This window comes from Globicephala melas, chromosome 12, assembly GCF_963455315.2.
Source record: "Globicephala melas chromosome 12, mGloMel1.2, whole genome shotgun sequence".
Taxonomy (NCBI): Eukaryota; Metazoa; Chordata; class Mammalia; order Artiodactyla; family Delphinidae; genus Globicephala; species Globicephala melas.
Window position 1 is genome coordinate 69,167,755 of NC_083325.1, and position 24,672 is coordinate 69,192,426.

At 50.8% G+C, this 24,672-nt stretch overlaps 3 protein-coding genes across 22 annotated transcripts in view; 2 read left to right on the plus strand and 1 right to left on the minus strand.

Moving 5' to 3' along the window:
• Positions 1–10,498, plus strand: MPV17 (mitochondrial inner membrane protein MPV17). 18 transcript variants are annotated; one of them, XR_011377882.1, is made up of 9 exons: positions 26–52; positions 541–615; positions 1,287–1,377; positions 7,361–7,476; positions 7,674–7,766; positions 7,851–7,946; positions 8,195–8,538; positions 9,527–9,670; positions 10,019–10,498. XR_011377882.1 is itself a non-coding variant. In XM_060309178.1 (8 exons), the coding sequence occupies exons 2-8, from the start codon at positions 546–548 to the stop codon at positions 8,828–8,830; spliced, it is 555 nt and encodes a 184-aa protein (XP_060165161.1). In that variant the 5' UTR covers positions 58–131; positions 541–545; the 3' UTR covers positions 8,831–10,498. The 18 variants fall into 18 exon arrangements, 9 of the variants coding, with proteins under 9 accessions (XP_060165161.1, XP_060165162.1, XP_060165157.1 ...); XR_011377886.1 differs by having other exon boundaries at positions 7,396–7,476; XR_011377883.1 differs by lacking the exon at positions 26–52 and adding an exon at positions 91–131.
• Positions 10,021–13,156, plus strand: UCN (urocortin). Its single transcript, XM_030858139.2, has 3 exons — positions 10,021–10,157; positions 11,151–11,397; positions 11,659–13,156. Exon 3 carries the CDS (start codon positions 11,672–11,674, stop codon positions 12,050–12,052), a length of 381 nt encoding a protein of 126 aa, XP_030713999.1. The 5' UTR covers positions 10,021–10,157; positions 11,151–11,397; positions 11,659–11,671; the 3' UTR covers positions 12,053–13,156.
• The window catches only part of TRIM54 (tripartite motif containing 54), a 17,474-nt gene continuing 4,907 nt past the window's right edge, over positions 12,106–24,672 (minus strand). Inside the window, exons 2-9 of one of the 3 annotated variants that reach the window (XM_060309170.1) lie at positions 17,259–17,431; positions 16,562–16,733; positions 14,703–14,798; positions 13,790–14,023; positions 13,510–13,529; positions 13,269–13,393; positions 13,038–13,130; positions 12,106–12,730 (exon numbers count right to left, since the gene is read on the minus strand). In XM_060309170.1, the coding sequence (XP_060165153.1) occupies positions 12,720–12,730; positions 13,038–13,130; positions 13,269–13,393; positions 13,510–13,529; positions 13,790–14,023; positions 14,703–14,798; positions 16,562–16,733; positions 17,259–17,431 (924 nt within the window). In that variant the 3' untranslated portion in view covers positions 12,106–12,719. Of the gene's footprint in view, positions 12,731–13,037; positions 13,131–13,268; positions 13,394–13,509; positions 13,533–13,789; positions 14,024–14,702; positions 14,799–16,561; positions 16,734–17,258; positions 17,432–24,672 lie in introns of all 3 variants that reach the window. The other 2 variants (XM_060309169.1, XM_060309171.1) reach the window with 2 other exon arrangements.

Genomic DNA, 24,672 nt, shown 5'->3' on the forward strand with positions numbered 1-24,672 from the left:
GGAAGTCCCTCCGCCGCTCAGGTCACGTGGGAGGGGCTGAGCTCGCGCGCTGGTGAGTAGCGAGAGTTCCGCGGTCACCCGCTCAAAGCGCAGCGATTCCGTAGCGGCAGCAGCGTTTGTGACCGTTCCAGGTCCAGGGAGTCAGAGGCCGTTTTTCTGGGGTGGAGTTGGGCTCAGGAAGGATGCGGGGTGGTTCCAACTGAGAGTCTGAATCTGGGGACCGACCAGGCTCTGGGTGAAAGCCAGAGCAAACTTGTCCTCTTGTGTGCCTCGGTCGGGACAGAGGCCCCCCAGATAGACCTGCTTCAGGGCTGGGGGTGGGGTGGCGGGTGGCGGCCACCGATATTCCAGAGCCGCCCACAGCCTTCCTCTCGTCCCCGATTGCCTAAGGGGATCCCTGTGACAGGAAGCTGTCCAGGAAGCCTCTGCCCATTTAGAAGCGGGAGGGGAAGAGGGAGTGGGCACAAGGGAAGGACAAAAGTCTCTTTAACTGTGGAGAGGGGCAGTGGGGGTGACCCCCCTCTCCTCTCGCCTTGACAGAAAGCATGGCACTTTGGCGGGCATACCAGCGGGCTCTGACTGCTCACCCGTGGAAAGTACAGGTCCTGACAGCTGGTAAGTGTCCCTGTGGGACCTAGTGGTACCAGCGCAGGGTGATCTGGGAGGCAGAAGCTCGCTGCACCCCCGCCATCATTATTTGCTTTTATTCAGACCCCTTGAAGGATTGGCTCTCACCCCAGTCTGTTTTGGAGGGAGGGTCCCCAAGGCTCTTCTTAAGGAAAGGGCTATGCATAGATGACCTGGCTATAAAGTAGGATCTGAAAGTCCTCACAAACCTGAGGAGTCATCCCCTTAGGATAAAGAAAGGCATTGCCCCGAGGAGGCCTTAACTTAGAAAATGAACAATAACAAAGGCTCCTTTAACATTTCACAGTGTGCAAAACACTTTCAGCACACATTATCTCATAGGGTCCCCACAAAGGTGGGGACACAAAGTGGGCTAAGATTACTTGGGTCCACATTAGATCGCACACCTAATAAGTGCTGGAATCAGACTCTTACCCCAGTTTATTTTTCTTAGTATTGTTCTTATTGTGAAATATATCTTAATACACACAAAAAAATGATTAAGATATGTGTGTACCATTGAAATAAAAGTAAACTGAATACTCCTGTATCAGTACCCAGCTTTGAGACCCCTTGAATGCCTGTCCCTAATTCATACATCCTAAGAAATAACCACTTTGCTGAGTTTTGTTTATATCATTCTTTTGCTTTTCTTATAGTTTACTATCTATGGATGTATCCTCAAACAATATACTAATCAAGGATTTATTTTTACTCTAAATCCAGTGATTGAGTAGCGACCTCACAAAGGTAACCCAGTGACTTACCTGTATTTATTTTCATTTCATTTTGCAGATTAGCTAATATGAGAGGAGATGGCACAGAGATAAATTTTATAGGGGGAAGGATTGGAAGGCCTGTGACTATTGGGGCAGCGCGAGAGTGACCAGTTAAGATAAGGTCTTGCCTATGTTTAGAGGAAGGGAACAGGATTCTAATGAGGACCATGGGCTTCTGAGAGGAAGACTGTTAAAAAGGGGTGGGGTGGGGGGATGCTACTGAAAGCCAGGATACAACAGAATTCCTGTTACTGGAATAGCCCCACATCAGCACTAGGAACTTCATTGAGTGACTGGCCAAGGAGTCTTTTGCTCCTCCCTGGGCCCCTCTCCAGCCTCCTGTGCCCAGCTATCCCCCATCCTGTCCTCAGAGTGTCCGTCAGCCTGCATGACTCACCTGGCTGCGTGTGTGGTGACTCATGCTGTACTGGGTGGCTGTGATGGGAACTGACATGCTGGGCCCTTTGCCCAGCCTCAGATTCCCCCAGGGACCCTAACTGCCAGAAGGAAGTTTCCCCCTTCCCCTTTGTGGCCATCAAGAATAGGGAGGGAAGGATGGTCCTTGTGTTTCCTTACCCAAGGGATCTGCAGCTGACGAAGGCAGGAGCTAGAGCTCCAAGGGGTCCGAGTGCAGATACGTAGCTGAACTGGGGTGCTGGTCTGTCAGTGCTGGAGTGCTGTGGCTCCACACCCCGAGTCTTCCTGAGGCCGTGCCAATATCTCAGCCCTGAAGCAACCTCTAGGTAGCACTTTTCTCAGACTTTCCCAGACCTTTCAGACTTTTCCTTCCCTGCTGCTCAGTGTACTCGAATCAAACTAATAAAGGGGGGAGGTGGATTTAGCTCACTGAGCTGTTTTTAGATCCCAGCACAGTAGTTCCTAAGGTCCCATGGCATAGCTCATCACACTGGAAAACAGAATAGAGATTTCAGACTTGGAGTTAGAAGACCAAGGTTTGAATCTCAGAGCCATAGCACTTAGTAACTGTGTGAATCGGGACAAGAAAATAAACCTCTTTGAGCCTCAGTTTCCTCATATAGAATTTGAGTTTAGTTATATGACCTCACAGAGTCAGTGTAGGGATTATCTCTGAAAAGGCTTTAGAAATCAGAAAATGCTCAAGAAACTTAAAGGCTCCAGGAGTTGGCCCTTTGTATGAGTGTTGGCAACCCAAGAACAACAAGCTCTTATTTTTATAGTGGTGCTTGGGTTGGGTTTGTTCCACTAGCCATAAATTTGGAACATGGATAACCATCTAGCCTCGGTTCTCCAAAAAGTAGAGTCTGAAGCTTCTTTGCCGGTACTTTGTTAGGAAGTAATCCATGGTGGGGAGAGAGGGAAGAGGGACAGCCAACAGAAGGGTGCGTTATCAAATGGACACTGCTTAGGGCACATGGCTGCTCAGTCCCTTAAAACTGACTGAGAAGCTCTTTGAAATGCCTCTTAGGACTTTATGGGTGAATAGTCTTTTCTGGAGAAAAGGAGAAACCTTTACCCACCGGCTCCATCCCACGTTGGTCAAAGGTTTGCCACATGGGATGTTGATGCCCGTGCTCTGTGCTCTACCAGGTTGCACAGGCATCATCCCCAGGTAAAGCACCAGTAGCTCAGCCTCAGGTAAGGCACAGGCCTGAGACAAGGACCCATCAGCTGAACTGCAGTGGTGGCTGCAGTAAGAGATAAGTGAATCAAAAAGATCTGATATGGTTCAAAAGAAGTGTCTGGTACACCTATTTTGGGCCAAGCCAGAGTCAGGAACAGGGCAGCCTGGGCAAAGGTCTGCTGTGTGTTCTGCAGAGTCTAAGTCAGCCTTCTCTCATCCTTTCCTGAGGGCCCTTCCAGTCTCCAGGGGGCCCAGTTCCATCCATCTTAGGCCACTCTGGTCCTGCTGTGGAAGCAGCTGAGCTTCTGCAGACACTGGTTTCCCTGCAATCTGAATGTGAGAGCTCAACAGGCATGAGAGACCATCCAGTCCAGCCCCTGATACTACAGAGAAGGAAACTGAGGCACGAGGGAGGAGTGATATGCATGAGGTTTCATGGTCAGTGGTGGAGCTGGCATTAGAACCTGGGGCACTTCCCAATGCACTGCCCTGCAATTGAGACACCTGGGACCTCAGAATGCTGAGTATAGTTCCAGCTGGTCTGGGCTTAGGTACCTGACAAGCTGCAGAACCCTGCATTTTGTCTTACTTTCTAGCAGTGGGAAGGGTTCAGGCCAGGAGTGGGGAGAGCACTCCCACGGACCCCAGAGGAGGTGCTCCCCTGTCACTGCTGGGCTTCAGCTCCCTCCACGCTCCGCCAGACCAAGCCCCTACCCCAGGCGGCTATTTAATTATTGGAGACTTCTGGAGAGGAATGAGACAGCACCCTGGCCCCCTGCCAGCAGCTACACCTGCCGACCCAGGCCTCCCATAGTCAAGGACAGTTTCCTCTCCTCATTCCAACCTCCTGCCCCTCAGTTTTCTCATCTTCCATTAATACTTTGGTTTCTTGCATCTAAGACTCAACTCACAAAAGCCAGGAGAGGAACAAAATAGGGGAAGTAGAGAACTTACCCCCACCCATGCCTAGGATGAGGGCATGCAAGTTGGGGCTTTTCCACTAGCGGGCAGAAGGTGGTCCCAAATAGATCTGTGCTCAGATGCAGGCACTCCCCAACCCCTACCCCCCGCCCCACTCTGCTGAATCTGGTGGCGAGTGACGGCATGAGAACTGGCACCTACCCAGGGGCATGATGTCACACCCACGCCAGCGTCTGCCCGCTGGGCTCTGCGCCCAGCCTGGCATTGGGGCATCACCGCCCGGCAGCCCCTTGTCCTGCCCCATCGGGGCTCAGGCATTATGTCTCAGCAGGCCTGTAGTCCCAACGCCCTGGAAACTAGTCCAAGGAAAGGGGAGCCAGAGCACTGGAGGGTCCAGGTCAACCAAATACGTCCAAGAGGACTCCCAGAGCCTAGGACGGTTGGGGTCTGTTTGGGCTCTGGGTTGGGGAAGGTGGGATGAGGAATCTGGATGTCAGCCCTTCCTGCTCAATCACTCTGACCAAAAAAGGCCTTGCTCTGTGCTTAGACCAAAGCCTTAGAGCTCCCTGGAGCTGCTGCAGGCCCACGGGGGCTCATGATCTGTGTTCCTCCAGATGAGGAACTGGGCATGGTTCTGTCTGAAATGGACAGAACTGGCAGGGCTACAGGCTACACACCACCTGCTCACTCCTGCTGCTTGGTTGTCTCTCAGGCCTGATGGGCATGGTTTGGGGGCCTGGAATCCATCTTTCTCAAAGGCTGCAGGGTTGCAGGACTGTGGGACTGCATGTCAGGGACTTTGCTTTTCACTCCTGCTCTGCCTTTAGCTTGTGTGACTGTTGGTAAGCGTGAAGAGTGAAAACACCCCTCTCTTTGTGACTGTTTCCTTCCCAAGAATATTGCTGCTTGCCCTCCCCACAAGGTGACAAGGAACAGAGGTGGTCACATTCTGGGGAGTGAAAGACAGAGAAGAAGTGCGTTAGTCCAGGAAGTGTCTTTGATATGCAAGCCTTTGGGGCCTTGTTTGGGCAGGAACCCCCCATGAGTAGCAGCCACAGGAGCTTCTTGGTGCCCACTGGCCCCTGAGCCCAGGTCTCAGCCTCTGCTGGGGATTCCCTGGCCTCCTGTACCCCCTTGAGAGAAGGCCTGGTTTGAGGCTCCACTCCTTAGCAAGTCACCTCATCTCTCAAAGACATTAAATGGGGGTGTGACCTCTACCTTCCAGACCTTTTGTGAGGATTAAATGTATGAGAGCCCTTTTGTATACTGTAAACATCTTGCCAAATGTCAAACTGTTAGTCCCTTCATTTAAGCAGTGACTGTCTTTCTGTTCCCCCTTCCCCAGGCCTCGTCAGGGTCACTCTTCCCTTGTGCATGGCCACAACAGCTCCCTCTCCTCCCTGGGCACGCAGCTGGTGACCCCAAGTTGTTAGGGAGAGGGGATAGGGTGTTCAGTGCCAATTGTGGAGGGGGAGCGAGCCTTCAGCCCCACTGCTCCTCACACCTTGAGCCTGGGTGCATCCTTTGGGCTACACTTGACGTCCTCTGTGCCCTTCCCAGGGCAGTCTTGTTGTCTGGGTGGTACCTCTGACATTTCTCCCAGTTTATTTTCTGAGCACCTGCCAGGCTCGGTATGGTGGGGGATAAGAGAACAAAGACGTCTAGGATTCTGTCCTTGCCCTCTGGGAGGCCATGTCTAGCCATGTTCTGGGAAGGGCCTCCACCACTTTGGGAGTTTCAGGGAGAGGAGAGGCAGGCCTCCCTTGGTGGGTGTGCTGGGGGTCCCAGCAGCTGAGGCCAGCAGCCTAGGTCACCTGTGGGTGCCCCAGCCCGACCCCAGCTCTCAGCCTTACTCAGCTGCCTCTGACGAGGCTGCACAGGGGCAGGGCTGTGCAGGGGTGCGGGCGAAGAGCAATGAGTGTGCAGCCAGCACGGACGTCAGAGCCAGCTCCGGGCCAAGGATGAGGATGTGTTTGCCCAGTGCTAATTGAGGGCACAGGGACAGTGGTGGCTATGGGGCTGGAGGGGACTCTCATTACTCACTGTGATGGACAGGCAAGCAGAAGGTCATACAGTCACTCCCAAGTGGCCCTAGTAGAAGTGTGTGTTTGCTAGAAACCATCACACCACCATCACTGACGGGGGCTCTGTAAACAGTGATGGTTTCTTTTTTTTTTTTTTGGCTGCGTTGGGTCTTCGTTGCTGCACGCGGGTTTTCTCTAGTTGCGGCGAGCAGGGGCTACTCTTCGTTGCGGTGCACGGGCTTCTCATCGCAGTGGCTTCTCTTGTTGCGGAGCACGGGCTCTAGGCATGCGGGCTTCAGTAGTTGTGGCACGCGGGCTCTAGAGCGCAGGCTCAGTAGTTGTGGCTCGTGGGCTCTAGAGCGCAGGCTCAGTAGTTGTGGCGCACGGGCTTAGTTGCTCCACGGCATGTGGGATCTTCCCAGACCAGGGCTCAAACCTGTGTCCCCTGCATTGGCAGGCGGATTCTTAACCACTGCGCCACCAGCCAGGGAAGCCCAAACAGTGATGGTTTCTGTCTTGGTTTCTGGGTGTGGGTGTCCTACTAGTGCTACTTGGAGCTGGGTGTCTGTGCAAGTGAGGGGAGGGGAAGCGGGTGCAAAGACCTGGGGAGAAATGGCCTTAATACCTGTTGGCAGCTCAGTCTGAGGCTGTGAATGGGAAGTCTGGGTGTACCTGACTGTGCTGGGAGGTGACAGGATCCTTCCTTGCAGGAACTCGTAGCAGCTCAGCCAGGCATCCTCCTGCCTGGGACCATTTGAACACTTATGTTTTAGAGTTATTCTTGCTGTTCTCCACAAACAGAGATCCCAAAACCAAGGTGAAGACATTGGCCAGGGCCTTGCCTTCGGCTGGGGGGAGAAACAACCCCAGGATCCCTTAGCGTTCTGCACATGATCTATTCATAGTAAGGCGTCCTGGAAAGAACACTGTCTAGGAAATCAAGCCACCTGGTCCTTGGCCTTGGCTCTACCACTTACTGGTTATGTGAGGTCTTGGACCTTCGTTTCCATCCATAACTCTAGAGTAAGGGGTTTGCACAAAAACATCTGGAAGGCCTTTCCAATTCCGACAGTCAGTGCATCTCAGCCCCTGGCACCTCAGATTCTCCTTCCCCTACCTGCGGTTTCTGAGTCCAACTTTCCTTCATTGCTCAGTGCAGTGTTCTTGGGCCCTGGCCTGCTCAAGGCTGCTCATCCCAGTTTCTAACAGGACACATATTAAATATCACCACCCTTGGGGAGGTGTTACCATCCTTGAAGCAGCAGGAAAGACTGGCCATTTGCCCCAGAATGAAACCCCTGGCCTCAGAGTGCCAGAGCCTCATTCAGTGAGCAGACTTACCTCCCTCCTTGGGATGGCAGCTTGTCCTGGGAGGTGTCCTGACAACACCTGTGTACCCTGCACAGGGTCTCTGATGGGCCTGGGTGATGTTATCTCACAGCAGCTGGTGGAGAGGCGAGGTCTGCAGGCACACAAGACTGGCCGGACCCTGACCATGGTCTCCGTGGGCTGTGGCTTTGTGGTAAGTTCTGCCCACAGCAGGGCTGCCGGTGGATTGGACAGTGGTTTCAGTTCCCTGTCATCCTTTAGTTTCCCTTGGACCCTCTCACATCTAAGCCAGCCTTGAGTGTCTGCTCCCCCTGGGGGAGGAGCTTTGTGATGTAAAGGCCTAATGCTCCCCTCTGCATCCCTGCTCCCCTCTTTGGGGGTTACTTTCAGGGCCCTGTAGTAGGAGGCTGGTACAAGGTTTTGGACCGGCTCATCCCTGGCACCACCAAGGTGGATGCACTAAAGAAGATGCTGTTGGATCAGGTGAGCACAAGGAAAGGGAGTTGGGGAGGGTGAGCTGTGTCAAGGGAGGGCAGGGGTTTAGGTGCTTTAATTTCTCTTCCCTAGGGGGGCTTTGCCCCATGTTTTCTGGGCTGTTTCCTCTCACTGGTAGGGACACTCAATGGACTGTCAGCCCAGGACAATTGGGCCAAACTCCAGCAGGTGAGCTGGGCAGGTGTGGGGATGATTTCTGGATGGCAGGCCGGCAGGCCCAGGGGAATGAGGCAGGCTTCATGGGGATGGGAAGGGTGGAGGTGCAGGCAGAGCCCCAGCTCTGGAGGAGAGGAGCTGAGGGGCAGTGGTGCAGGGGTGTCTTCTCTGAGCAGAAGTCTCTATGTGATACTCAGATCAGGAGGTCTGAGCTACCTGGAAATGCAAATGTTCACTTGTTCCTTCTCTTGTCTCCTCAGGATTATCCTGATGCTCTCATCACCAACTACTATGTAAGAGCTGACACCTCAGCTGCCTCTTCTTCTTTCTTGAGTCCAGAAGTGCCAGGGACTGGGGGTCCTCTTGACACAGAAATCCCTCAGTTGGGATTACTCTCTCATTCCCACATGGGCACCATACTCAGGGAAGCACTCACCCAGTTGTGCAACGTATTCTTGTCTGTAGAAGCTGGAGGCAGACCAGGCAAGGCAGGGAGTCTGGGGTCAGGTGATGGAGGCAGCCCACCAACCTTTACCTTCTCTTTGTTGTAGCTCTGGCCTGCTGTGCAGTTAGCCAACTTCTACCTGGTCCCTCTTCATTACAGGTATGACAGATCCCCACACCACCCTTCAAGGAAGATGCACATTATGAACGGTTGGAGACAAAGTGATTCTCATTTTAACCTTGAACTACCTTAGACCCCCCAGAACACTCTGCCCTGGTCAGAGCTCCTCAGACTCCTGAGCATTTTATTACAGAGCATCCCAGAGTGTCTGCCCGCTGACTTCTTTCATCTTCCTAGGGAGGATCTTGCTCCACAGTCCTTGTCTCCATCCCACCTGGGCTCTCTACCTTTGATGGCATGTCTGCAGGGGCCGGGCTACAGCCTAGGTTAGGCAGAAAGGTAGACCAAAGAGACAAGTAGGAACGTGGTCAGGTTAGTCCACTGCAAAATATTATTTTATCCTAGATAATAAAGGTAGTTGCTGAAATCTCAGTAAAAATATATAGTGCAACCAAGATGAGTGGTTAAAATTATTGGAGGTGTGGGGGCTTTGGGAACAGGGAAAAACATGAAACTCTTCAGAGGGGACAGGCTCAAAATGGACATGAGTAGCACAGCTAAAAGGAGTATAGACTTATGAACTAAATGAAACTTTAGGGTCCTTGCAGTGCTCTTTGGAACTAGAGCAAGGTATGTTTAAAATAAAGAGAAGGAGGTGCTGCTTTATATGGCAGGCAGCACATTTTTCGGAAGATGAGATCTCAGCTGTACAAGACGGACAGATGTGTATTTAGAAGGAGCCTGGACAGGAGTACGAATAATGGAGCCATGCATGGCGAGATGGCGGCTGAGGGGGGGTTAACTTTGGAGCTTTTGTCCAGGAGACAGAGCTCTGGGCTGGCACCAGAACCCGAGCTGGTTTTCCTCTCGTCTGAGCCACACATCCCTCCGTGGGGGCTGAAGGAAGGAGAGCTAAATCTGGGCATTCTTGGAAATAATCCCCTTTATCCCACTGTACTTTCCCATCTCTCCCTGCTTGCTTGTCCTTGTTCTGCTGCTTCTTCACGGTACCATCCCTGTTCCTTAGGTTGGCTGTCGTCCAGTGTGTTGCTGTTATCTGGAACTCCTACCTGTCCTGGAAGGCACATCGGCTCTAAGTCTGCCTCACTCCATCATTTCAAGCTTGCAGTGATGCAGCTTGACCCTGGAAGGGTCAAACCACCTCCTCAAAGTGGGCACATTGGTTTTCACAGGGTTTGGTGGCTGGTCAGAACTTAATGGGGTTAGCACTCTGAAGTGGCCTGTTTCACTCTAAAATGTAACCTGACTCCTACTGAAATCACTAAAACCTTTATAATGGTCTTATACCCACCACATAGTAGGCACTCCATAAATACTTGTTGAACCATATGATTTTGTCACCTTCAGTTTACACTCATATCCCGGCAAGTACCACTCATCCCCACTCTTCATAGACACATCTGGTTTTCTAACCCTTCCCAGCCCTAGTCTAGCTCCAATTTTGGGGGAGCCCCTCAAGCTCTTTGTATGGTGCCTCCATAAATATATTTCTAAATAGGTAAAATCTGGAACTTGCAGAGGCAATGAGTAAGACCCAGCAGAAACCGACTGCGGAGTCCCGTTTTCTAGAGTTTGGAGAGAGCCTGGAGATGACTAAGCCCAATCTTTTACAGATGAGGACACTGAGGTCCACAGAGGTGAGGTGCCCTGTCCACACCATGAGTTACAGGCAGAGTAGAAACTTGAACCCACATGCTATAGTTTGAATGTTTGTATACTCCCCAATTTATATGATGAAAACCTGATGCCCAAGGTGATGGTATTAGGAGGTGGGGCCTTTGGGAAGTGATTAGGTCATGAGGGCAGAGTGCTCATGGGATCAGTACACTCACAAAAGAGGCCATGTGATGAGACAGCAAGAGGCGCCATCTGTGAGCCAGAAAGCAGGTCCTCACCAGACACCAAACCTACTGGCACCCTGGTCTTGGACTTCCCAGCCTCCACAACTGTGAGAAATAAATGTCTTGTTTATAAACCACCCAGTTTATGGTATTGTTGTTGTAGCAGCTCAAACACTTAAGACCAAGTTTCCTTACTTCCTACCCAGTGATCTTAACCTGGAGGTCAAAGATAAAGTAATACTGCTGCTGTGATTCCCAGGGGAAAAATTAACTTGGCTAAACTCCTGCTTTGGGGCAAACCTATAAGCAGATGGACCAGCCTTTTGTTGTCTGAAAGCACCCTGACCAGAGGCCCTCTTTTTTATGGTGCCTCAGTCAGACAGCCCTAGAATTTAGATCCTGGGGCTAGAATGACATCAAAAATCCTGGCAGCTTAAGCTGCCTCAGACGCCTCTTGGGTGGGCACCATGATGGTAGCTGAGTGCCAGCAGTGCTGTCCTGATTGTCTCCATTTACAGAACTGATAGCTGGGGCAAGGGACTGGGTCTGAGCAGGACAGCGTTCTCCAGAGGCCTCTGGCCCCTTCTGGAGGCTGAGGACAAGGTCAGCACCATGGACAGCCCCCGCGGTCCAGTCTTCCTTTCAAGTGTCAGAGAAGACTGCAGATCTGGACTAGTCTGGTCTGGGGACAGGCCCCCTGGTCACTGCTGGCTGTTCTAAACAGGTGAAGGACTCTCATGGCTGGAGCAGTCTTTACTCCCCAACAGGCTTCTCCCTCTCTTGAGCCAGGTGTCACTTCCAGAGACGCGCCCCACGGGGTCTCGCAGCCACAAGGGTCGGACTCGGAGCTGCGGCCGTCATTGCTCTACAATCAGTGCATGTTCCTCGCTGACGTCAGCCGGAGCTGTCCTGGCGCTATATAAGGCTGGCAGCAGTCCCGGGACAGACCCCGTGTTCCCCAAGGCGCCCTCAGCCCGCCCCGAGGGACCGAGACGGGAGCTCCTTCCTGCAGGGTACAGACGCTCTCCGGCAAACTGTGAGTGGCTCTCAGCGTCCGCCCAGACTCCCTCAGCACCGGGACTGCGCTCAGCTCACCCACCGCGACCCGCCAAGAGGGAGGGAGGGAGAAAAGGGTGGCACAGGACTGGGCAGCGGCTGGGGCTGGAGGGAAGGCTGTGGGCACCGGGCAGCAGTCGCAGGGGCCCGACAGGGGCGCTGGAAGTGCGCGGGAAGGAGAGTGGCTCCTCCTGCGACTGCCCCTGGCGCGCCTCACCCTGCGCTGCGCCTGTGTGTCCAGGGCCGGTGGTACCATGAGGCCGGCGGGACGCGCGGCGCTGCTGGCGGCGCTGCTGCTCCTGGCACAGCTGCGCCCGGGGAGCAGCCAGTGGAGCCCGGAGGCGGCGGCGGCCGGGGTCCAGGACCCAAGTCTGCGCTGGAGCCCTGGGACACGGAACCACGGTGGAGGGGCCCGCGCGCTCCTCTTGCTGCTGGCGGAGCGCTTCCCGCGCCGCGCGGGACAGGGCCGATGGGGATCCGCGATCACAGGCGAGCGGCCGCGACGGGACGACCCTCCGCTGTCCATTGACCTCACCTTCCACCTGCTACGGACCCTGCTGGAGCTGGCGCGGACGCAGAGCCAGAGGGAGCGCGCCGAGCAGAACCGTATCATATTCGACTCGGTGGGCAAGTGATCGGCGGGGTCTGGGGCCCCGAAAATCTCGACCCCCACCCCCACCCCCGGGCTGAGACGTACGCGACAGGAACTGACCCAGTCCCGCGGGGCTAGAGCGGCCTAGGGATACCCTGAGCACTCTCCGCATTACTAGTTTTTAATAAAAGTGCCGAAGAGCCGTTGGCCTCTGCTGCGGGGCGCGGGGAACCACAGCAGGGTGTAAACCCGTGGGAAAGTGGGGCTCCCAGGTCGGCGAGAGGGGACCAGATGCTGCGGGAGGGCTCCGCGAGAACGGCTTTCAGCCAGGGTCCTGCGGTCCCCATCGTCCCCAAGTCTCCCAGGAACTCAAGCACCGGTGCCGCCGCACCACCACCGACCCTCTTGGCACTGGGCTTGCGAATCCGTGCCTGATATCGAGGAGGTGCCCAACAGGGGTTCATTCCACTTCCGCCCCCGAAATGGTCCCAGATTAGGAGAAGGTTGGGATGGATGGTGATGCGATCGTCGCCGAAGACGAGGCTGAGAGAGTGAGCAGTGAAAGGAGCTGCGGGTCGGGACGCGTTAGCCCTTTATTGAGCCCCTCCCCCGCGGCGGCGCTCCGAGCTGGGTGGCGGGTGGTCCCTGCTCAGGTCCTTCACCACCCGAGCGCCAGGCCGCCGGTGCGCAGCCTCCCCAACAGGGGCGAGTCAGTGCAGGCCTGTCCCCGGGAAAGAAAGCTCGGTGGGCGGGCGCTCCAAAGAGACAAGGCAACTCTGAAGCCCAGCTCACTCCCTTTCCCCAGCCTGGAGGGTTTCTCCTCCACTTCCCCACCCAACTCGGACTCCCAAACCCCCAGAGGAATGGATGGTGGGAAAGAAAGTTGTACTTCAGCACGCGCGCTAGGGGGCGCACCCCTCCTGGTTGAGGTTGGGAGTAGGGGCCCCAAGCGATCCTTTATGCAGCAGAGAGGGAGATCGCCGGGGGAGGGGCGGTACCAGGCAGACCCCGCCAATGCCCACACTCACCTTCCGACGCCTCCAGCCGCTCTTCCTCTGGCCCTGCGCTGCCCTCTTCCCCGTCCAACGCTACCTCCTCATCCTCTTCCTCCCCAGAAGCGCCTGCGCGGAAGGAAGGCTGGGTGAGCTGGAGTCCCCTATTCTCTGGCCGTCTTGCACCCATCCCCCGACCCCCAACCTGGAGGGTCTGGACGCTTAGCCCTAGCGGCCCGCCGCCCCCTCCCATCCTCGCTCCCTCACCTGGCTGGAAGTCGATGGTCCTCAGCATTTCGGCCACATGCTCCACGTTCACGGTGAATTGCTCCATGCTTTCATAGCCCGGCTCCGGCCGTCCACCCAGCTCCACCTTTGACATTGTCCCGACCCTGCGGCAACCGCAGCGGCAGCGGCTCATTTGGAAGCACCCAGCACCCTCACCCCCTCCCGGTGGCAGCGGAGCCCCCGCGGCCCCTTCCTTCACCTTCCCACTCCACCTACTCACTTATTGATCAGCTCCTTGGCCTGCTGCAGGGAAGAAAAGAGGGTGAGAGTAAGCATTGTGCCAATCTCTGGCAAAGTCCCATTTCTGATGCCCAACACAGTCCTGCGGGGTCGGTGGGAATGCGCGTCCCAATTCGTTAAGGAAATAATGGACTCAGGGGGTGATTTGCCCAAGGCCGTGGGGCAAGTAGGTGCCAGAGATAGGACTTGAACACCGTCTCCCTGTGCCAAGGCCCCCACTGCAGCCACTAGGCAGCCTGACACCATCCCCCAAAGCCCACCTGCAGATAGAGCGCCATCTGCGGTTCCTCCATGGACTGGATGGCGGACTCCACCAGCTTAGAGGAGGCCTCCAGGTGGTCTCCGTACTGGCGGATGAGGCCCCTGACGCGCTGCAGCTTCTCCTCCTGCTTCAGGGCCAGCGCCTGCAGCAGCTCACCCTTACGCTCCTCCAGAACTGCGCACAGGGCCTCAAACCTCTGGTTTAGCAACTGCTTCTGCCTCCGGCTGTTGTCCTGAAAGACCGGAAGCAAGGATGAGACCTCGTAACTGGGAGAGCACGGGGCTACTTGTCCCACTCCCGACTTAATTGAAGTCACAGACAGCCAAGAAGAAAAGTGACCTGTCGATTACACCACAAATTAGTGGCAGAGACAGAACTCCAGCCAAGGGCTGCTGATTCCCAGATCTTTTCAGTAATAATAATGATATATATTTTGTTAAGGTTTACTTGACATATAACATTATATTAGCTTCAGGTATACAACATGATGATTCAACATTTGTATATATTTTGAAATGATCACCACAATATGTCTGGTTAACATCCAGCACCATACATAGATTACAATTTTTTTTTTTCCTGTGATGAGAACTTTTAAGATCTACTCTCTCAGCAGATAACACTATATTTTAAAGAAGCTTCATGAGTGCTGTCTATATTATTTGTATTATCTCATTTAATTCTCAAAAAGATCCAATGAGGTAGCTAACATATCATTCTCTCATCACTGTTTTATATAGTTAAAAACAAGAAAAACTGAACACAGAGAAGTTAAGTTACTGGACCAAAGTCACAGAGCTAGTCAGGGACAGAGCTGGGATTCAAACCAACAGCCTGGTAAGCACATCCCACTACTTGTGATCCACCTCCAGGAGTCCAGAAACTTTCCCTCCCTCCCATCCCAGTCTCACCTCAATGGTCTGGCACACCTCCTCCATCTGTGTGATCACTGCTTGCACACGGTCATTGCCTGCCACCAGCATCGAGATGCCATCACTGAGCTCACTCTGCCACACACACACAGGCCAGCACTTAGGGCTGGAGGACCTAGTCAAGATCTGTGCCCCTCCCACCCTGGCCAGGCTGCCCAGGAAAGGACTGCCCCCTCCACTCCACCATTAGGGCATCTTCAGGGCAGCTCTGACAGAGATCTAGAGAGTTTGGAGCCATTCAAGAAGTGTGGAAGCACACTCTATGGATTCTGGAAGGAGGTGGAGAGAGGAAGTCCTCCACCACCAAATGAGAAAGGAAGAGACATTCACCAAATATCCACCAAATGCCAGGCACTGGCCTAGATGCCTTATCTGTAGATTCATGTCTTCCATCAATTTTGAAAAATTCTTCATGATTAGCCATTAGGATAATATTGCCTCTTTTCCATTCTCTTTATTCTCTCGTTCTGTGACTCTGATTAGATATATGTTAGACCTTCTCATTCTCAACCTCCTCATCTCCCAGTGCTGTATTCTAAGTTGTTTTTTCAGTCCCCTCTTACCCATCTTTTTTTTTTTAATTAAAAAAAAATTTTTTTGCCATGCCCCGTGGCTTGTGGGATCTTAGTTCTCTGACCAGGGATTGAACGTGGGCCCTCAACAGTGAAAGTGTGGAGTCCTAACCACTGGACCGCCAGGGAATTCCCCAGTCCTCTCTTCCTGAGAGAAATCTGTCATTTAATTCATCCTTTGAATGTTTTATGTCAACAATTATATTTTCGTTTCTAAAAGCTCTATTTGGTTCTTTGTCAAATCTGCATTTTTGATAGTCTATTATTGCTTTTTTGAAATATTTATTTATTTATTTTTGGCTGCATTGGGCCTTACTTGTGGCATGCAGGGTCTTTGTTGCAGCACACGGGCTCTTCATTGTGGTGTGCAGGCTTAGTTGCCCCACAGCATGTAGGATCCTAGTTCCCTGACCAGGAATCAAACCCTGGTCCCTGCATTAGAAGGCAGATTCTTAACCACTGGACCAGCAGGGAAGTCCCTATTGCTTATTTTTAAATTCCATTTTAAAGTATTTTATGCAAAGTGACTTTTCATTCTTCAGTAATTCCAGTATCTGAATTTCTTTGTGTATCTTCAATCATGAGATAATCTTTTGTTGTTCTTAATCTAAGAAAAACCCAAGGCCTAAATTGAGGGTTTTTCCTCCAGGCAGAATTTGCATTTGCTTTTGTCAAAAGCCAGGTGGCACAACTGACCACTTTAGGGATTCCTGGGATTCCAGTTTAAGCTGGGATCCTTGGGGGTCCTCACTGCAGGCCCCCCACCTTTTAGGAGTTTGGAGGCATAATCTCATCTCTCTAGTTCAGTAATAATTTGCCCTGTGGGAAATCCTGCCTTTTCCGTGCTTATCACTCAGGGTTCTGTTCTCATCCCACTTCCCCTCCTCCTCTCCCCACCTCACCGGCACTTGGAGCTTTCCTTTGCTTCCTACGTGTCTACCAATTTAACTTTTAAATTATGTTTTATGTAGAATCTAGATGTGTGACAGTGAGATGGCCTTGAGAGTCCACCATACTGCATCCATTTCTCATTTTATCCTTACAGATCTCAGGGGTAAGCATTTTCATCCCCATTTTACAAGTGAGGAACATGAGGGCCAGAGAGGACAAGTGACTTACCCAAGGTCACACACTGAGTCACGCATAGACTTGGGACCTCAGCCCTGATCTGCCTGCCTTTGAAACCAAGTGGACTAAGAGGCTATAGTTTGAGACCCTGTCCTATGTCCCCACCCCCACACGCCTGCTCCCTCTGCTGCTTGATACCTTCTGGCGTTTGTAAATGGTGGGCAGTGGGGCCACCTCACAGTCCTTGTGGGCGCCGAAGACCTTGCAGAGAGAGCAGGTGGGCACTTCACAGCTCAGGCAGTAGATATTGATCTTCTCATCTTCATGCTCCTCGCACATGAGGTGCTGCTCAGCCTTGGAATTCAGCGGCCTGGAGGGTAGCGGGCAGGGTGGCAGGAGGGTCAGGGGCCAGGCTGGGTGGGGGGCAAGAGTGTGAGGCTCCATGAACACCTTCTCTTCAGGTGCCCAGCGCCACCTTCTCTGCCCCTGCAGCTGGTGCTGTGGCTGGGCAGGCGAGTGACTTCCACGGGGCTCTTCCTTTGAGGAATAGAGCTATGGCACAGTGGAGACCTAGATCCAAGAGTAGTTTCTATTCCAGGGCAGGGAAGTCCCGTGGGGCGGGACGTCATGGAGGGTTGGCAAGGACCTTGCTGGTGGATGGCCAGCCCCTTCCGAGGTGAAGAGGGGGAAGCACTAACCAGGAATCAGAGGCTGCCTGAGCTGGGTGACCTGACGAGCTGGGGGCAAGTCCCTCCTCTTCTCAGGTCCAGTCCTCTCATCACTAAACTGAAGAGGCAGGTTGATCGCTTCAGCTCCTCTCTTCTGGCCCTGATGGGTTCCCTGCCTGTGTCCCAGGCCCTGCACTTTAGAGAAACAAGAGGCCCTAACAGCTCACCGGGAGGACTCCTGCTTGTAAATGTCGATAATGTTCTCCACTAGCAGGTTCCGCTGCAGGCCGTAGACACCATGTCGGTCCAGGACAACCTCATGCCTGCAAGACGGGCAGCGGAAACGGCCTCCTGAAGACACAGTGGTGGAGCCCCGGGATTGCCACAGAGGGTTTGAGGCCTGTGGGGACGGGGAGCGTGAGAGAAAGGCACAGTGAGTCATGGGGGAACTGGGAGGAGGCAGGGGGGATATCACGGGGACTGGGGAGTAGGAGAGTGGTGAAGAGGAAGCATCAGCTCTTTTCCATGGCTGCGTGCTCCTCTGAGAGCAGCTCCCGGTGGGTGGCCATGGAGACTTTCCCACCTTTGCCTTGTTACTCAGCCCACCTCCTTGACTGTCCCTACATCCAGAACCTAGCTTGATCAAGCCTGGGTAGGGCAAGCTCTCCTCAAAGGGGCCCAGCTTGGAGCTGTGGGGAGACATTGACCTCAGCAGGAAGACCAAAGTAGGAAATGGACTCTGAGTGTTGCAGTCCTCCAGCCTGGGGTTCTCACAGGCCACATCTGGGGGACGTTCTCTGCAGCCACGGTCAGGGGCACGGAGACAAGTGCTGAACAATGGGGCAGACCTATCGAGCTGGGTAATTCGGGAAAATCACTCCAGGGACTGGGAATCAGTAGTCCTGGGTTCTTGTGCTGCCCCAACACTGCCCTACTATGCATATTTGGGCAAGCATTCAACCTCTGTACAATTAAGGACGAGATTGGATTATTCATTCTACCGTAAACATTGAGTGTGTCAGGTAATTGCTAGGCTCTGGGGATGAAACATGAACAGGTACATCACATTACCATCAGGGAGAGCAAAGTGACAACCACATCCAATGGGCTGCGTGTTATGACAGGAGGAAGCTCAGAAGAAGGGTTTACCAGAGCTGCTCACCACTTCCTCCCGCTTACACCTCTTAGGGAACTTGCTCCATCCCATCCTAAAAGGGAGAGCCCTGCCATGGCCCAGGCCACCGATGCTTGGCTCAGAATTGAGGAGGTGATCACCTGACCCAACAGGACCAATCAAATTTTCTCTCTAGGAACTTGGAATCGAGTCACAGACGCTGAGGTGACCAGACCATGTGCAGCTTTTGAACTGAAAAAAGACTTGTGAAGTTGGGCTAAAAGCTGACATTGTGGCCACCCCAAAATCTGTGTAGGTGGACAGTGTGAGGGGTCAGACACTGTGAACAGAGAAGGCTGGTCTGCAAGGAAGAGAAAGTCAATCTGGGGAGAGCAGCAGAGATGAAAGACTTGTAAATACTGCTTATTGTTGCTTGATATTCACCCCTTCTTCTTCAATAATAGAGGCTCTGAGTTTTTAGCAAGACACATGGAATAAAGACCATGTGACCAAGCCTCCCTTCCAGTTGGGTGTGACCAGGTGACTGCGTTCTGGCCAATGGTATATAAATAGAAATGTTTTGTGCAATTTCTAGGAAGTATCTTTAATGGGAAGGGCATGCCCTACTCCTCCTCTTCTCTCCTTCCTGCTGGCTGGATTGAAGGTGGACTGGCAGGACTTCCCTGGTGGCGCAGGGGTTAAGAATCCGCCTGCCAATGCAGGGGACACGGGTTCGATCCCTGGCCTGGAAGATCCCACATGCTGCGGAGCAACTAAGCCCGTGTGCCACAATGACTGAGCCTGCGCTCTAGAGCCTGCGAGCCACAGCTACTGAAGCCCATGTGTCACAACAACTGAAACCTGTGTGCCTAGAGCCTGTGCTCCACAAGAGAAGCCACCGCAATGAGAAGCCCGTGCACCGCAACGAAGAGTAACCCCCGCTCACCGCAACTAGAGAAAGCCTGCACACAACAACGAAGACCCAACGCAGCTAAAAATAAATAAATAAAGTAAATAAATTAAAAAAAAAAATATGGACTGGCGTAGGTTGAAGCAGCAATCTTGAGCCATGAAGTAGCCACATGTCGAGAATGGCAACAAGATAAAAGGAGTGAGTCTCTTATGAGACAGTCCTGGACTACCTACCCACACTTTCACTGGAGAGAAAAAACAAAGTTTTACCTACTTGAAGCCATTGTTATTTTTGGTTTTCTGTCTTTTACAGCCGAACCTAATCCTAATTGGCTGGAACACCATGAACTCCTAGAGAGTAATGGAGAGAGCAGTCACCTGTGACTTTGTATGTTCAGATGTATTTCCTGCAATTGGGTTCCATAAAATTCTCCAAATCCTTCTGCTCTACATCAACCAGGACCCTAATGCGTGTGCAGCAGCACCTACAGCACATAGAGGGCATCCAAGTCCAGAGTCTTATTTGATCCTTTGGTAGCAAGAGATGTAGGCAAGGCAGGAAATGTGGCCCCACTGTGAACTGGGTGACTTATCTTGGGGAGAGTGACAGGCACATCATAAACATTACATTTGGGGCTTCCTTGATGGCGCAGTGGTTGAGAGTCCGCCTGCCGATGCAGGGGACACGGGTTCGTGCTGCGGTCCGGGAAGATCCCACATGCCACGGAGCGGCTGGGCCCGTGAGCCATGGCCGCTGAGCCTGCACGTCCGGAGCCTGTGCTCCGCAACGGGAGAGGCCACAACAGTAAGAGCCCCGTGTACCGCAAAAAAAACACAAAAAAACCACACATGATTTTTCATGGATTTTGTCATTTAGAATGACAAATATTTCAGCTTTAAAAGTGAGTTCTGGGACTTCCCTGGTGGCGCAGTGGTTAAGAATCCGCCTGCCAATGCAGGGGACACAGGTTCGAGCCCTGGTCTGGGAAGATCCCACGTGCCGTGGAGCAACGAAGCCAGTGCGCCACAGCTACTGAGCCTGCGCTCTATAGCCCGCGTGCCACAACTACTGACCCCGTGAGCCACAACTACTGAGCACGTGTGCCAAAACTACTGAAGGCCGCGTGCCTAGAGCCTGTGCTCCGCAGCAAGAGAAGCCACCGCAATGAGAAGCCCGCGCACTGCAAGGAAGAGTAGCCCCCGCTCGCCGCAACTAGAGAAAACCCGTGTGAAGCAACGAAGACCCAACGCAGCCAAAAATAAATAAATTTACTTAAAAAAAGAGTTCTTTTCCACAACATTGTTAGTCAACTATACTCCAATATATTGTAAAATAAAAAGTTAAAAAAATGTGAGTTCTTTTAAATAGAAATACTCAAGCATAGCATAGGTGGTACACAGCTTTGGCAAACATCAGGAAGGTGAAACGAGAATGAAGTTTGGGATGTTTGCTCTAACCCTTTTCTGACTCCCCTTATCAAAATTTGTGTGTCTTGTGTCCCAAACCTTTTGCAAATGCTAGGTGGCTACCTTGAGAAAGTCACCTGTACTGGATATGTAGATAAAATTGTTACCCATTCTTGGCAACATCTCTGTATTTTAACAGAGGGCATTTAATGCAGGATGATGTAGGGAAAGTAACTGATCTGAAGATCTGGTTTGGGATTTGCCATTTATGACCTTGGGAAAATAATTTCTCTTAGGGCTCAAATTTCCTCAGATCTAAAAAGAGGATTTGTACTTAGCACTAACTCCCTTCAAAGGCTGATGTTTTCTGAGCAATGAGCCTTAATGGATATATTTAAGGTAAGAATACTGACCAGTGTGGGGGAAGGGAGTTGTTGGTTTTCATAACAACCTTCTCCTCTCACACCTTGCAGGCCACCCCACTCTGTTTAACCTTTTGGCTCCTGTGATCCGGTATTTCACTTGTTTTTGCCAGTCCCTAGCTGTCCCTGGATCGCCCTCTTCCTGCCTGATGCCAGCACTTTCTGAAATCCTATCTCCTCTGAAACAGCCCTAGTGTATTTAGATGGATTTATACATTCTACAATTTGTATTATCTGTGAGGTTTAAATTTTATGTAATACACCTGTATTATTTTTTGTAACCAGAATGAACAGTAAAATTGCTTTTTCAGATACTTAACGTGCTGGTTATTTAATAGTAAATATTAAATGAGTTATAGAGGAATTATTATGCAACTATCTTTAACAGTTCTTAACATGGGGAGAGACCCATGAAAAAAGCAGGATATAAGTCTATATAGACAGTAGAATCCCAATTTTGAAATGGGTGATGGGATTTACAGGATTTTAAAATTTCTTCTTTGTAGTCATCTACATTTACCCAATATCTTTGTATAGACCATGAAATTACTTTATAAAATACATAAAATAAAAATTAAACATTTTGGCAATCATTTCCATTGAGTGATAGAATTGTGGGTGATTCCTTTTTTTTTTTTTAATATAATTTCCAAATTTTGTACAAGGACTTTGGGTTTGGAGGAAGAAAAAAAACCTTTACTTTTAAAAAGTGCCAGACGAGTTAACAAGTGAAAATGCTATTTAGGAGACCGTAAGGAACTATGCTAGTGCGAGGGAGGAGCTGTTTAAGAAGATACCATTTGAAGACAGGGTAGACAGGAAGCAGGAGATGGTCGTTAGGAAAGAGTTTCAGGAGACCAGAGATACTATAGGAGTTTAGGTTACAGACAGAGGAGTCCTGAGACGGGCGTGGGTTGCGAGGTGGGGGAGGAGCTAGAAAGGTAGGTTTTACCAAGAAGGGCTTTTTTTTTTCTTTTTTTTTTTGGCTGCGTTGGGTCTTCGTTGCTGCACGCGGGCTTTCTCTAGTTATGGCGAGCAGGGGCTACTCTCTGTTGCGGTGTCTTCTCTTGTTGCGGAGCACGGGCTGTAGGCACGTGAGCTTCAGCAGTTGTGGCACGTGGGCTCAGTAGTTGTGGCTCGTGGGCTCTAGAGCGCAGGCTCAGTAGTTGTGGCGCACGGGCTTAGTTGCTCCGCGGCATGTGGGATCTTCCTGGACCAGGGCTCGAACCTGTGTCCCCTGCATTGGCAGGCGGATTCTTAACCACTGCACCACCAGGGAAGCCCCCAAGAAGGGCTTTTTAAAAATAATTGTGGTAAAAACATGGAGGGCTTTGAATCCAAGGGTAAAGATCTGAACTTAACTTTATAGGCAAGGTTTCTAAACTGCAAGAGAAAATTAGAATATTAATCTAACAGAGGTGATTTGGATACATGGGAGAGGAGGCTATGGCTTTTGCTCCTGATCTAAAGGCATAGATCAGAAGCAAGAGCCACAGTCAGTGCAGGTCACAGGCTTGCCCTCAGATAGTGGCAGTAATCCTGCAAAGACTAGGGATGCCAGAGGTGGAATCTGGCCAGTCACTTGGCTGTGGGTGGGCTGTGGGGAAAGGAGGGAGTGAGACAATTCAGGCATTTCAAGCCTGGATGCTTGGGAAGACACCGGAAGCTGGATGCTGTATACATTTTGTGTGACAAAATCTATAATTTTGTCAATTATACCTCAACAGAGCTGGGGAATAAATGCTGGAGAACTTAACCTGGGGGCCACAGCCCCCAAAAGATCCATGACTACAACTTAAGGAGTCTGTGAGCCTCGATGGGAAAACAATTACATCTTCATTTTCACTAACGTGCCGAGCAGAACTTGAGCGCTTTCTTCAATTATGAAGGTAGGCAACAAACCACGTAGGTTTAGCAGTACCTGTGACTTTGTCACCAACGAGTATTTTCATATCACATTATTGATCACAGTTGTTGATCAAATCTCCAAGAACAATTTATGCTTATCACTACTTCTAAACTATAGTAGTTATTAGGCCCACTGTTCCTTCTCTCTTTTTTTTTTTTTGGCTGCACCGCGAGGCATGTGGGATCTTAGTTCCCTGACCAGGGATCGAACCCGTGCCCCGTGCAGTGGAAGCACAGAGTCCTAACCACTGGCCCGCCAGGGAAGTCCCCCATCTCATTATTTAATGGTTTATCGAGAAGCACATATATTACTCTATCAAAAAACATGTTCTAATTATTTTGGTAATTATATTCCAGCGTTTCTCAAGCTTTTTTTCACTCCTGCCTCTTCTAAGAGCATTTTAAGACATATCCCCCCCAATTGCTATCCCCCGCAATTAAATTTTAACACCACAAATCTTAAAAATGTCAAACTCATAGAAGCAGAGATTAGAAAGTCAGTTGCCAGAGACTTGTGGTGGGGAAATGGGTAGCTGTTGGTCAAAGGGCACAAACTTGCAGTTATAAAATGAAGTTCCCGGGAGGTGATGTACAGCATGGTGACTGTAGCTAATGACACTGTATTGTGTACTTGGCATCTGCTGAGAGAGTCTAGACCCCTCACACACAAAAATGGAAACTGTGATGAATGTGTTAACTACCTTGATTGTGGTAGTCATTTTACAATGTATAGATATATCACATGATCATGTTGTATACCTTAAATATATATAATTTTGTCAATTATACCTCAACAGAGCTGGGGAATAAATTTTACATAAGAGCAGAAAATAAATAAAATGTAAAATTGCAATAAATTTTTTTAATACCACAGATATAATTGGAGCATATCACCCCCACTGAGACTGCATGCTGTGTTCTAATGCAATTGGTTTTCTTTATAATCATATATGTTATAATTTATGCACTTAAAAACCCTGTTCTTAAAAAAACACACACATACATTGTCCTTAGGATCCATAGGCTTCACAAACTAAAAAGGGATCTATAGCACAAAAAGAGATTACTTCCTGCCCTGATCGTGAGTCCCCACATGGTCTCATCACAAACAGGAACTTTACACTCTGAGGTGCGCATGGCAACTTCCTTAGTACGTCTCCATAGCTGACAGTCTCCACCTTGGGCTAAAGATCTCTCAGCTGACCAATATCCAGTTAGCATAAGCTATCTTCTGCTTCTGTTTATCTTTCTCTTTCAAGACTAAGAAATAACTTTGCTTAAATCTTACATTTACACAAGGGAGCCAGCCCCATAAAGTAAAATTTCACAGGCCAATAATGTGATGTGTAGAGAAAATTCCATCACTCTAGGAAACAGAACACCTAGATTTACGTCCCTGCTCTGTCCCTTTGTTTGTGTGACTGTAACCTGTTTCCTGTGTTCTCCCCTGTAAAATGGAAATAACATTGATTCTAACTCAAATGGAATCACACATGTGAAGGTACTCTATAAATTATAAAGCACTGTACAAATGGTTATTAAAAATCCTAATCTAGACCTTAAAAATATATGACCACAGAGAACCACAGGACATGAAATAACTGTTCTTTCTTCACTGTGAAGGATAAAATGGAATGGAATAAATACATGGAATTCTAGGCCATGATCAGGGGTTTTGTGTGGCATAAGAGCTATATGGTGGCTTCTATTTCTTTTGTAATGGTCCATGGCATCCAATAGAAACGTTCCATCTAGAAAGATGCTCTGTGAACGCAGTTTCTCTATCAAATTCTTATCTCAGAATGTTTTCCCACTTTCCTGCTATCCAGAGTGATGCTGATTGGGGATACTGGCCCAGGATGGAAGGAGGGTTGTTGG

Coding starts and splice junctions, on each gene's coding strand:
- MPV17 (XM_060309172.1), top strand. CDS start 546: ATGGCACTTTGGCGGGCATACCAGCGGGCTCTGACTGCTCACCCGTGG. Junction 8,228..8,485: donor CTCTCATCACCAACTACTAT/GTAAGAGCTGAC, acceptor TCTTTGTTGTAG/CTCTGGCCTGCTGTGCAGTT. Junction 8,539..8,736: donor CTGGTCCCTCTTCATTACAG/GTATGACAGATC, acceptor TCATCTTCCTAG/GGAGGATCTTGCTCCACAGT.
- UCN (XM_030858139.2), top strand. CDS start 11,672: ATGAGGCCGGCGGGACGCGCGGCGCTGCTGGCGGCGCTGCTGCTCCTG.